This window comes from Anoplolepis gracilipes, chromosome 1 (genome assembly GCF_047496725.1).
Source record: "Anoplolepis gracilipes chromosome 1, ASM4749672v1, whole genome shotgun sequence".
In the NCBI taxonomy this organism is placed as follows: domain Eukaryota; kingdom Metazoa; phylum Arthropoda; class Insecta; order Hymenoptera; family Formicidae; genus Anoplolepis; species Anoplolepis gracilipes.
Window position 1 is genome coordinate 19,375,080 of NC_132970.1, and position 13,703 is coordinate 19,388,782.

At 32.0% G+C, this 13,703-nt stretch overlaps 1 protein-coding gene across 9 annotated transcripts in view; it reads right to left on the reverse strand.

Annotated features, from left to right (window-relative positions):
- Positions 1-13,703, reverse strand: part of LOC140666086 (protein abrupt) — a 121,934-nt gene that overhangs the window by 64,942 nt on the left and 43,289 nt on the right. For 4 of the 9 annotated variants that reach the window (XM_072892873.1, XM_072892863.1, XM_072892937.1 and 1 more), the window contains one exon: positions 113-349. In XM_072892873.1, coding sequence (XP_072748974.1) covers positions 113-349 — 237 coding nt within the window. Of the gene's footprint in view, positions 1-112; positions 350-2,567; positions 2,805-3,095; positions 3,273-3,342; positions 4,403-4,540; positions 4,573-5,320; positions 5,859-6,239; positions 6,515-13,703 lie in introns of all 9 variants that reach the window. The other 5 variants (XM_072892909.1, XM_072892892.1, XM_072892883.1 and 2 more) reach the window with 5 other exon arrangements.

The window sequence follows — 13,703 nt, forward strand, 5'->3', positions numbered from 1 at the left end:
ATTAAAATTCGTTTTAATTAAGGCTAAATTAATTAAAAGTTTGAAACCAGCCGTATAATTCCTATAATTAATTTTCCAACTTCCATATTAAACTGCCGTGGGGACAACTTACAGGCGCGCTACCGTTGTTGCCGGCCGACGACGATGACGGTGGAATTTTCGCATTGGAAGCGCTGCTGTTAACGTCCGCCAATCCCCGTACCTGAAGCATCTGCGCTGTCTTCAAGAAGGCAGGCAGCTGCTCCTGACCCACGTGCACTTCTCCGTTATACATAAAGCGCAGCAAGGACTCCATGTCCGTCGATGCTACGTCCCTCAAGATTACAATTGGATGCTGACATGGATTCGCCTGCGAAAAAAATTGTACTTCCTTAAACCGATTGAATCTTAGTCCATTAGAAAAATATTTTAGATAAACTAATTTTAAACAATCAATATATATATATATATATATATAATTTTTATAGCTATAGTCTCTCTCTCTCTCTCTTTTTTTCTTAAATATTCCTGCATCTTTGAATTTCATCCCTAAATCAAAGCTCTTCCACTAATATGTCCATTGTTTGCAAACTCCTTGACACTTGCGAGTAATCTCTTGTTACGTTCTATTTTATCTATAGACATGTGATTTTATCTGTCTCTAATGGACCGTTTGTTTCTTGCTACGTAATATTGTGAAAGTTAATTTCAGCTTTGGTGCAGAAAATAGTTGAGATATTTTACTTAAGAATTTATAATAAGTTTATACACACTATTACAGCTGCATACCTAGGCATCAATTACTCGCAAAATAAACGACTAGTTATAATTATCACTTGCACTGCTCACATTCAAAGATATATATATCGAGGATTTCACATAGAGGCGTAATTAACAAAAAAATTAGATATTAAAGCATATGAAAGCTCTATACGCCTTACATTTTATAACAGAGTTGCGTACTAATTGGCTTAATAATTGTGGAAACAAATACATAAATATTTAAGTATTTTTATGTATAAAATGCGAATTTTAAACCGTTGTTTTTCTCATTTCTATAAAATTTGGGATTTCGAACTTACGTCCTTATGTTATGAATTGATATTATGACTTAATATTATATGATACTCCCTAATATATATATTATTTATTTTATATATATATTGTATATATATATTACTATGATTATTTATTTATCTATATATAGACTATTATATTGTACTTTCTCTCTCTCTTTCTCTCTCTCCACATTACATTTATCTTGTTATTAATATAAATTGCGTAATATCGCATAATATTGAGTTGCATTATATTATATTTAAATTTATAACGTCTATTATTTATAGCGTATATTTCTTGAATTATTTACTGAGAAATTATATAAAAATGACATAATTGTGTACTTCTCTGATACTGTGCATAATTTTATATTATTCAAAATATTTATATAAATTTTATATAACACAAAATGATAACTTTGTTATTTGGTGAAACAAAAGGTTCATCGTATTTAATATCATTTTTAATTAAATAAAATTATTTTAAGTAACGCTATTATGTGTAAATATGATAACGTTGATAATTGAATATTGTAAATGGTATTATCGTCTACGTATCATCGCGTAATCATAGATAACTTTACTTTAACAAAATATCAAAGTTTCTGACATAGAATTAGGCTATATTATATATTTAGGTGTATTATACTGTAGTTAAAAGATAAGTGTCTTTTAATCTTATGTCAACGGCGTCGTGTAAATCCTCTATAAAATCAAACTCTCTTAATCTCACCTCACAGAAACGATAAAAATAAAGAGAATTGATAAAGAACGCAAAGCTCGACATTTAAAAAAGAAAAAAAGAAAATAGTAATAGTATCTTTTTCTAATATAATGAAATGCGCAAACTCAGAACTGTTAAGCATTCAATAAATGATAGCAAAAAAATCATTAATTATTATTATTTTCATTATTTATGATGAAATCCAATGTATTAATGGCTAAATTTTCTATTAGTAAATAATCATCACACATAATATTGTTATTGATAATTCAATGATAATTTTATTTTTTGTGATTATATTTAAAAAATTGCACATTATGTTTTTATACAAACTTGCGAAATAATATGAAATTACAATATATCGTTCGTATATATGTTATAAAACAGATAGTTTATATAACATGTTCAAGTTCACTCTATTTTGATTTAAATTTAATATAATACCGCTTAATATAATATTATTTATTATAAAAACATAAAAAATATATATATACATATATATAATATATAGAAATAAAATTAAAGTTTCAATAAACAACATAATTCTGACAAAAAAAGACAAGTTAATAAGAGCCTAGCGTAACACAGCAAAAAAATTCAGAATTTTTATTAAAAATCCTTGAATAAATTAGATTTTTTAGTTTCTTTCAAGTCATCTTTAATAACTGTTAACAGCAAAGTATTACAAGACTAATATAATAATAATAATAATAAGTGATACATAGATATAAACATGATGATACAGATTTTTATTCTTCTATCTATAGTGTGGCAATTATAAAAAGCATGTATGTACTTTAACTTACGTTTGATCGATCAAAGTAATCCATAAAAAACATAATGTATAATATTTCTAATCGAAAATTTATGTGAACGGAGATCAAAAATCAAGAGAAATATATCGATCATATGTATCAGTGCGAGAAGTCAAGAGGTTTGATGATCGAATCTTCTTCTTCTTCTTCTTCTTCTTCTTCTTCTTCTTCTTCTTCTTCTTCTTCTTCTCTTCTTCTTCTTCTTCTTCTTCTTCTCCTTCCCTTTATCTATCGAACAAAATAGTTTTTATATATATTAAAATAAATCATGCACCCTTCGATATCAATCTCGCACAAAAAGAAAACTTATTCTTCTCAGAGTAAATGATTTAGCATCGGTTAAAGGTTAAAAGGTGTACGAGGATTCTGATCGATAACCAGCGAATCGATTCTTCTTCCGAAGTGCTTAATCCCATCTACCGACGGATTCGCGCAGGGGAGTTTGACGGCCGATTAATTTGTAACAATTTACTACCGAAATGCATATAATCAGCATCACTTAATCCATGTTGAATCTACCTCGTTTATTTTGTTGCACTGCTGCATCGATTCACACACTTAAAAGGACATAACATATAATCATTACGTAAGTTTTCTGTTTTTTCTTTTTTTCTATTTTCTCCTTTTTTATTCTTTTTCTGGTATTGATGCTGCATCCTTAATTCTTTTTTTCAATATAATCTGCAAAATAACATACTAACACATCAAAATAATATATAATAATTTTTTTTAATAAATAAATAAAATCTTTGATTTTTATACTTACTTTAATACATGGCGATGATAGCTCAAAAAATGTAAAATAATAAGATAAAATTCGCTAAAGACTGTTTTCGTGGTAGCATACTAATCTGGTTGTGCGACAGAATTCAAATGGTGCGTATCCGGAATATGTTATCAGATGAGTTTCACGCATCACTTTGTACTCTTCACGTTTTGTATATTTCATTAGTGCGTCCTCCATTTGACGTGCAAGCGTTGTATAGTCTCCCTGTCACCTTAAATATATTAATTTGATAGAGAACGTACAACACAAGTTTCTTAGATTCGTATTATATAGAATCGTTCATCGGTAGAGTTGACCATGATTGTTCTCACGTGATATCTTAATCTGTTCTCTTTGGAAGAGCTTCAATATTAATGACAATTCATTAATGGTAATTTCATTAATCGTAATATTAATTGCTCTTATTTGATATCTCTTTTTAATTTTAATGTAAACTTCAAGCCATTATAGGTTTTTCTTCTTTCTTAATTATCAGAGATTCATATGAAATAAATTCATATTGTATGGAATTAGATTTTACAAATCTAATTTATCTCATATTATTTCGAAAATTTGCTATTTAGCGTGTCATTTGCTTAATTAAGTCTTGCGACTTATTCTCGTCCACATTGCTACTTTTAGACGGATCGTCAGATTTGTAAATTTTATTCTAATTTGCATATTTAATTTAATTTAATTTAATTTTCATAGGTCTTCTTATATATCTTGCAAAATATAAATAAATAAATACAAATAAACTTAAATTAATTGTAAAGAAAAAAATTTTAAATATGATAGTTAAATTATTAAATTTTAAATATGACTAGTTAAATTATCCACGCAGTGTCAAGAAGCTCTAGATATATTTTATCAGTAAGTTGTCATTTTTTTATCGGTGGCTCAAGTCGCTTTCCGCTGATCTTTAATTGCGAATAGTCACGCTCGTCGACCAATTGATTCGTAACGACGATTAATAACCACGTCGCACATAATGATCGATACTCGATCTACGTCGGGATGTTCCCGTCTCCCTTAGGTATTAATTCTTGCACCTGTCAAACTAAAGAATTAATTCTTAATATTGAACGATTCTTGAAATTATTAGACGGTAATAATTCTTAGCAAACTTGCTCTTTGGTACAATGTATAATTAACTTACGGGTTTTAATTATATATTTAAATAAAAATTTGTACTTGCCTTATTATTATATCATATAGCACTGTTTATATCTGAAAGAATGTATAATTCAATAATTATATTTACAAAAGAAAATTATAATCGCACATAAATATCCGTTAATTCTCATTATTAATTAGTTAATTATTCAAATGGTATTATATATATATATATATATATATATATATATATTATTTATTATATTATATTATTATTGTTATTATTTGTATAATTATTATTATTGTATATCAGTCAAATAAATCAACAGTTTTCACGTAAAATATATATACTGTCTAATGTAGATGAAAAAAAGAATGTGTTCTTGTCTAACAAGAGAAACTGAAAATTCTGATATTGATGAAACTTTACATTCATGTACAGGTGGGGGGGAAGTAAATTTAGAAATTTTTATTTACGGCTGAAAAACGATTCTAAGGGAACCCTCACATATAAAATAGGTTTTTTGCTTTTCTAAAAAATTATTCGAAATATCAAAAAGTTTTATAGAAAAATTTCATGATAAAAATAGCTCTGTTTAACCATTTATTTAATAAAATTTTGAAAAAATAACTTTTTAATTAAAAATTTGTTTTAATTATTTTTTTTATTTTATTAATATAATTACAATATTTTTTTATATCTCAAATAATTTTCATGTGAGAGGTGTAATTATCCCATAAAATCGTTTTTTTAACCAAGTACCTGAAAAATTCTAAGTTCATCTATTTACCTCTCCTACATGATTTGTAAAATTTTATCCAAATCAGAATTTTCGAGTTTGTGAGGTTCTTTTATATATACCTACATATAAGTAGAGAAGTGTATCGATGTTCCAGTATCAATCACGCGCGCTCTCGCAAAAAGACCGCGAGAGCAAACAGCCTTCCTCATGCATAAAGCGGAGGCGTTTCAGGACGATATATGTATGCCGTGGCAACACTACACGAAATGCCGGTGCCATTATCGACAGCGATATTAATTATAATTAATGAGCCTCACGGGGTGGCGCGGCTTTCCGTGCGTCTGCCTGCATAGTTATATCGAGACGACGTGATACTGCATACATACATATATATACATATATACAACATGTGTATATGTATATATATATATATATATATATATATATATATATATATATATGCTACTCTGCTTAGACATATTACAATGCCACGATCTCGGCGGAAAGCCGTTTCGACTTCGATTATCCATGTTCTAAATTTAATGTCGGTACGTGAAAACCGCGAAGACCTGGACGTTGCTATGTACAGAGACATTTATTATTGGCCAGTATCGACTTAATGCGGTGCAACGAGGTGCGGCGTCTCAATTTATTGAACTGCAACAGAGGTAAATCGTGATCATGGAAAGTGCTTCTTGAGATAGAACCAAGTCGCACATAAATCGCAAAAGATAGGTAATGTAGCAAAAATAAATTAACGTGAAATTTAGTTGGAAGTTGTAGAACAATTACATACTTAAAAAAAAATATATATATGCGTAACTAAAAAAATAAATAAATAAATATATATATATATATATATATATATATATATATATATATATTAATAATATATATAAGTTTATATAATATGTATATATAATATATATAAGTTTATATAATATGTATAAATAATTTTGAACTGTTTTTTAAACTTAAAGAAATATAAGCATGTTTTTTATTATATACAACGTTATTTTTAAAAAAATCTATGCTTACAAAAAAGAAGTTGTTTTAGAAGATAATTCATTAAATGTAATAACATAAAAAAATGTAATAAAATTGCATTTGATAACGACTTTTTTCCACAGAGTCTGCAATGAATCAGTCGTTGCATGATGCAGTTTCGTAATTGGAGAAGTACATTTTATTAAATGCCGATGGTCGCTTTGCAATAAAAGAAAAATTCTGCGCTGGTCGAGCTTTTTATCTCGGTAAAAGTATGACTTAATCAATCGAACGCATTGAGATTCACCTCTCGACGAAGGTAATTTCTGCAACGTGTAGAAGAGAAATATTATTACCAATAATCCTCCGCAGTTGCAAAAGCACAACTTTTTAATAATAATTATACAATTGAATAAGCGATTTTTATTATAACGATAAAAAATATAGGGAAATCCGATGTGAACGATAAAGTAAGTTTCATTGTAGCATTTTATCACTGTATAACATTTGTTATTAAAGATGAACGGAAAAGAAACGTTATCAATAAAAAGAATTATTAGTAGGCTATTGTTATAATAAAAGATACGAGTAAATTTTTCTTTCAATTTGTTACAGTTTTTAAAGAAAAAATTGTTTTATTTTAAAACATTTATTTTAAAAATATCAACAAACGCTTTATGAAGATCTACAAATATTATGCACATACATACACAAAACACACATACATATACGATTCTTTGATACTAACTCTATTGGGTGCTAGAAAGCTCGTTGATGGGAATAACTCAAATAATTGGAGTAGTGGAAATAATCACTGCTTGAAGGTATCTGCACACCTTTAAAACTCAGCAGTAAAAAGAGGCAAAACGAAATAGAGAAGTAGAAGGGAGATAATGGATGGTGCAAGAGAAGAAGAGAAAGAGAATCAAACTATGAACTCCTTTATCGCATTAACCAACTCAATTAACAACTTTGAGACGAGACACCATCCTCTCTAATTAGATCTAACGGGATTAAAATAGGTCAATAATAAATTATATGATCGCGTGTACGTCAGAGCAGAGTAGACGAATAATCAAAAAGATAGTATTAGTTTCCCTCGATTAATTTGCGAGATACACTTTATGTATCGATCTGCTTATCACGATTCCCTAGCGAATGATACTTGCTCGATTGCGACTACATAGGCAAATACATATTCACAATATACATAACATAGGTTGATATACTTCATAATTACATACCTTTATAGAATGTAACTCACCGAAGAATTATATTTCATTCCGTTATAATTACGCATAGAATTGTACAGAGAGCGCATTAATGTAATCTATCACGAAAGATTATATTGTAGTATCGTATCGTTGTGCTTGTTATCAAATGAAATCTAATTGATAAATTGCTCGTATACTTCATCCAACGAACAATTTATCTCAATCATCAAAATGGCCGCCAGATAATACAATATTTAGCGATATATGTTACCTATTCATCCGTTTCTTAGAATTCAATCGTCACAAATGTAAAATCGATAAATATATTTTTGCGTATCAATCCTATATTCGCGACAAAGCCGCTATGCATTCATATATCTATCTCGAAGTGAGCGAATGTAAATAAGATAACCATCTATTCATTATTCTTGTCTATTCCCATCTGTCTAATGGTTAGGCGATTAACTTCCGTCACAATTTTTCGTGCATCGAGGAAACGGCTCGAAACGTGGGAAACTTTACGCCAGACTTATTAACGACTTCTCGCAAGTCGACGTGAACACGCGTGCATACACGATTTTTCCTCTCTATTGCTCGACCATAATTATCCAACCACCTGTGAGCGATATCCAGCCGCAGAATCCAGAGCGTCCGCTTTCTAAAATCCGTAAAGCAACGGCGCGGCGCGGTGAAGATCGTGACATGCGATTAAGAATCGGCTGCGTGATCGAACGGCATCGATAATTGATTAGTGGAAATAAAGAGGGGGGGGGGAGCACATGGGTGAGACACAATGAAGGGGGCGGTGGAGATTAACGATACGCCATAGAAAACGAGCAGACTTGTACCCGAGTATGTCGCAAGACACACTACGGTGCTTGCGGTCCTTAACTCCTTCGAGCCTGGGCGCCTTCATTATAACGGGTCATATATCATTTTTATTTGTAATACGCGAAAGCATCTATTTTCAAAGACACGTGGTATTGTTGTTTCAGTTTATGAACATGCCGTGAATTATTATTTTATATTATTTAACACAGCCTGCTTGAAGCGGAATAATGAACAGGCGAAAGGTAAGCAATATCTTAAATTAGAAGAATTACTAATCGTAGTCAGAAAGTGATTTACTTACAGACGAAAATAATTATGCAAAAGAATGATAAAATTATATATATATATATTTTTTTTATAAAATAATTAAAATTAAATATTTTACATATATATATAAAAGCATAAAAACAATTTCAATTATTTTATCCTCATATGAGATTTTCAAAATCTATTAAAAAATTCGTGAAATTATTTTCGTTATTTTCAATTTTATGAAAATAATTCGTAAAAAAAAATTCCAGTTTTTTTTTTTTTTAATAATAATATGCAAATAGATTTTTTTTTTTAGAAAAATCGCCAAGATTGCTCATTACATGCTGAAACAATTAACTAGAAGCGGAGAAGAACTGTATTGTTTCCGACGAAACTTTTAAATTGCTTCGCGCGAGAGAAGATGATTTTAAATGCACGCGAAAGAAAACTAAAGATATTGTTATATACCATTTATAACATGCGTATTATATACACAAAGAACGTTGAGTGTGTATGTGTGTGTGTGGGTGTGTGTGTGTGTGTGTGTATGTGTGTGTGGGTGTGTGTCATACGACACGCCGAGTACGTAATCGCGTATAGCAGGCTATATATCGCAATATCGCATGTGCACGAAGCACCTTTACTAACCCGTAAGTAGAAAAGTAGATACGATTGCATGGTTTCTGATCCGGTTATGCGGTGTGCACGCTAGCAGTCATGGCTTCGCAAAACAAATCGCCGGCATCACGTACGTACATACGCATAAGTAGCGATGGGTTCGACGCTTCGTATGCCAAAGATCGATACGAGCGAAACGAGCGCGCATAATCAATCATTGAGAATAGCACCGCACGAAATAGCGTGAATTTGACTCTGTGCGCGGCAGAATTTCAACGTGTTGGAAATTCCGCTTTTACTGAATGTAGAATTATAACGTTACCACGTGCGTGCTTCATTCGAACGGAAAATTGCTTAAATTATTTGAGCACATAGTAATCGAATTATTCGCATGCAATATTTGATTGTGAAGATGATTAAGACATTTAAACCTATCGGTATTATACTTAGATATTAAAATATTACATTTAGTTTCTCTCACAGCTTATATTAATTCCTTAACGAATATATTTTTTTCGATAATTATTCTTACGAGCGCACAGATACTTAACATTTTAATATTATTTTCATTCATTATAAGTAATGTACAAACATTTCTTATAATTACTTAGCATTATAAATGCGCAAAAAATTCTCATTATTCATGAATATTCATTTGCATTAATTATATTACGCATTAAAATATTTAAATGTTTTAAATTTAAATTTAAATAATCTTGCAAATATAGATATTTATAAATAATTGTTTTTTTATATCACGAAGTACTCGATTCGAAGCTATTACTTCATAAGAATTCACATGTAGATGAGCGTGCACATACATACATACATACACACACGTCATTACGCATGTGTGCTTCTGTTATCTGCTTATCTCGATGTCTGATGTTTCACTGACGCACGTATTAAACTTTCCTCGCATTATCCGACCAATTTGCGAGGTAATGGCGGTGTGGGTATCGATCAAACTTCACATATAGTTATCGACTTCCTGTTTTTTTTTTTCTTAGCTACGTTGTCGATTCAATGACGGCAATAAATTAGATTCCCAAGATACAATGACAGATAACGGGATTAGTCGTCGAATCTTTAACTTTATCGAGATTGATCTGAAATTTTAATCTATCGAAATTTTGTTGACTTAAAATTAGATGGATTTTGTTATCTTTCATTCGTGTCAATATAAATATATTTGTGAAAATAGTTCATCAATCAAATTTTCTATTTTCAACTTTTATTTTTTTATAGATTTTACTTAACAAGAATTGCATTGTATTAAACTCCTACTTTGTGTCTTAAATAAACAGTAAACGAACAGTTTTCCACTTACAAGGTTTAAACGAGAACTTTTCGACAAAACTATAAATTAAATAGTTTCAAAATGGGATGATTTTGCTCCCTAACAAAGTAGATGTTAGACTGAATTGTAGTAAAAAAAAAAAAAAAAAAAAAATAAAAGAAAAATTTCGTTTCAAAATAGTATAGATTTATATAGTGCAAATCTACAAATTACATCTTGAAATTATTTGATAAATATTTATCTGCTTATTAACATTACTAGAATCGAAAATAACGAGGACGGCAAAAAATAATACAATCTCATATAATTTATTTTTCTTTTTTTTAACACAAAAGAAAAATTTCACAATTATTACCTAATTAATTTTTCGCTTATGAAAACGCATAAGCGACTTTTTGACGTTTCTAGTTTCCTCTGAATCATAGACACGGCAGCATTAATGGCATTGTACAATTACGCCAATTAAGCATTAATGAACCGTTGGGTCTATGCGCTACCGATCGATGCATCGCTCGCACAAACATAACTATTGCGAGATATTTCATTCGCGAGATAACGATGTAACCGTCACCATCGCGACGCTATCGATTTCCTCGTTATTGATTCACCGTAGATTCTGGATCGGCGACACGACGCCGATGTCGCCGGCAGAGAGGATAATAAATGTGCATCGCGCGCGCTTCTCCAGCATCGCCTTTTCCAGGCAGCCGCGGCCAGGAATGCGCGCACGTACAACGACGCACTTCCGTTGATAAAAATACATGCGGTATAATGCGTCTCGGTACGCGCGTCGACATTTTGCTTCGTTATACGAGCACAGAAAGAGAACAGGACACCGGGAAAGGCGAGGCGCGTCCGTCTTTGTTGCGCGTAAAAAAAAAAAGAAAAAAAAATTGCTGCGCACAGCGATGTTCTGCGTAAGTATGTAAAATCCCACATAAATATGCGCGTACACGAAAGATAATACGTCGTAAAAAGAGGAAATTAAAATTGAGCAAGAGTGTATATACTCTTAAGAAAATCCGAAATTTTAAACCCGGATATCTTCGATCGCAAGAGAGAAGTCAATTTACATGTAACAATAAAAAGAAGAGATGAACTGTATAAAAATATATTAACCATAAACTTATATATTTCTGTTTTGTTACTTTTGTAATTGAAATTTATATTTCTAATCCCCTGGGTGTTATTTTTTTTCCATCTATTGAATGTAAAACATGTCGTTCGAACATTTCACATAATGCAAGAAATATTTGTTCATGATTCTATTAACAGAACGTAACGGACTGTGCGTTGCGCGGCAATATAAATGAAGTATAATTTCACAGATACCGCGACGGCATGCTGTGTAACGCTTCTCTGTACGACGTTGATTTCGCTGCGTCGCTCTTTAGATAGAAAAGACGAAGTGCATACGCGCACACACAGCACAATTATATGCCGGCGATAATTTGCTGCATATGTACGCCGCTTAGACGCGTGACATTAAGCGTAATGCGAGTACATTCGCGAGCACTAACGAAAAATGAGAATCCCGAGTTAGCGAGCGCGACGCGAATTAATGAATAATATTCTTCCCACGAATAAACATATTGCATTCGTAAAATCAAATGCATGTAAATATCTTCTGTGACGAGATCGGAAGAGGAAATAATAATTATTAGTATTTTAAATTGAAATATAAAAGTTAAATTTGATCGCGAAACTTATGATCTGAGTTCTATAATCAATATACGTTTAAATAATAAGTTCACTTTATCTACCACATCTACAGCAAAGGAAAGACGTTATTATTATTACATCATAACGGGTTTTGAAGAAGACAAAGTGCTGCTGAATTAAATATAAAAATTTAACACGTGTCCTGAAGTGATGGTTATTTAAAGAGTTTTATATTCGCACCATGCATTTAACGCCTGTAAGTGTGATTCTTTAATCACATTAAGCTTTGAATCAAATGACAAGTCAAACTCGGAACCAGTCAAGCATTGCAAAGATTTAAAAGGTTTGATATCAAAGATTTAAAGTCCTATGATAAATCGAGTATCGAGCATGAGGAATGGAAAAAAAACTACGCTTTTAACGGGACATACATACATTTGGTAGCTCTTTTATTGACCTTGCCGCGGTTCGTACTGCTATTTAGAATTGATACAGTACGAGTCACATGATATATTTAGATATGCCGCATTCGAAGCAGGCGGGATATTTTAAAAGGCGAAGAGAGGACGATCGAGAGCGGGATGCAAAATGCAAATACAATAGTCCTGTGAGAAGAGCAAATTTTATCATTAGTCTTTTTATTTAGGACACATCGTTCGCGCATGGATATTTAATATACACACACACATACACATATATATTAAATTCGAGATATTCATTTAATAATTAATAATACATATCTGTTATTTGTTATCTACGTCCGGCATCGTGTGCGTTTCTCTTAATTTTTTTTAATCGCGCCGGAACAAGTGCCCTGGGTGCTTTGAACACTTTTACGTGTTGCTGGATTTATTAATGACGTTAAAAAATGCTATTCGACTTTTACATAACGTCGTCCATGCTATTTAAACATGCTTCCGCGTACATGCAACAATAAATAATCACGATCTCTGTCCACCCACGTTATTAGCCAATCTCATTAATCTCCGCCGCGCGTTGTAGCGTGCCAAATCTTTAATGCATCGGAGACATTAACGCGAGACATCACGGTTCGAGACCAGATACGCTCAGGGAGACAGAGAACCAGCGCCCAGTACCTTCCCAAAGTATTCCCCCCTCCCCCCTTCCCCTTCCCCCTCCCCCACCCCCTCCCGCCTCTGCACGAGGTTGAGATAATTGATAGTTAGCTCATCGCGTACTGTTATGTTATATTATCAGGTCCAGCTGATCTTTGGCCATTTTAAATTCACGACGGTGGCGCGGGGCGATATCCATTTCGGCAACGATGCCTTCGATCTGACGACGGATAAATCACCGTAATAGCCGTTGGTAGTGCCTCGCGGGCAGCGGAATCCGCGTGCGTGTATCTATATAGACCCGCATATACGCGCGTTTCCATCTCACGCCGGTTGGAAATTACCGATCCGATATGCAAATAGCCGCTGTGACCACTAATGCGCGGTTAACGGTAACGTTATTAACGGATCGTTACACGACGTTCGGAGAATGTGCGTACGCGAATGTATGCGTGCGTGCACGCTCATTCGTAGGGAGAATAAGATACGCGTGTATGTATATACACACGGCACGATTAATGTTCTCGAAAAAAAAAAAAAAAAAAAAATCACGAAAGACCCG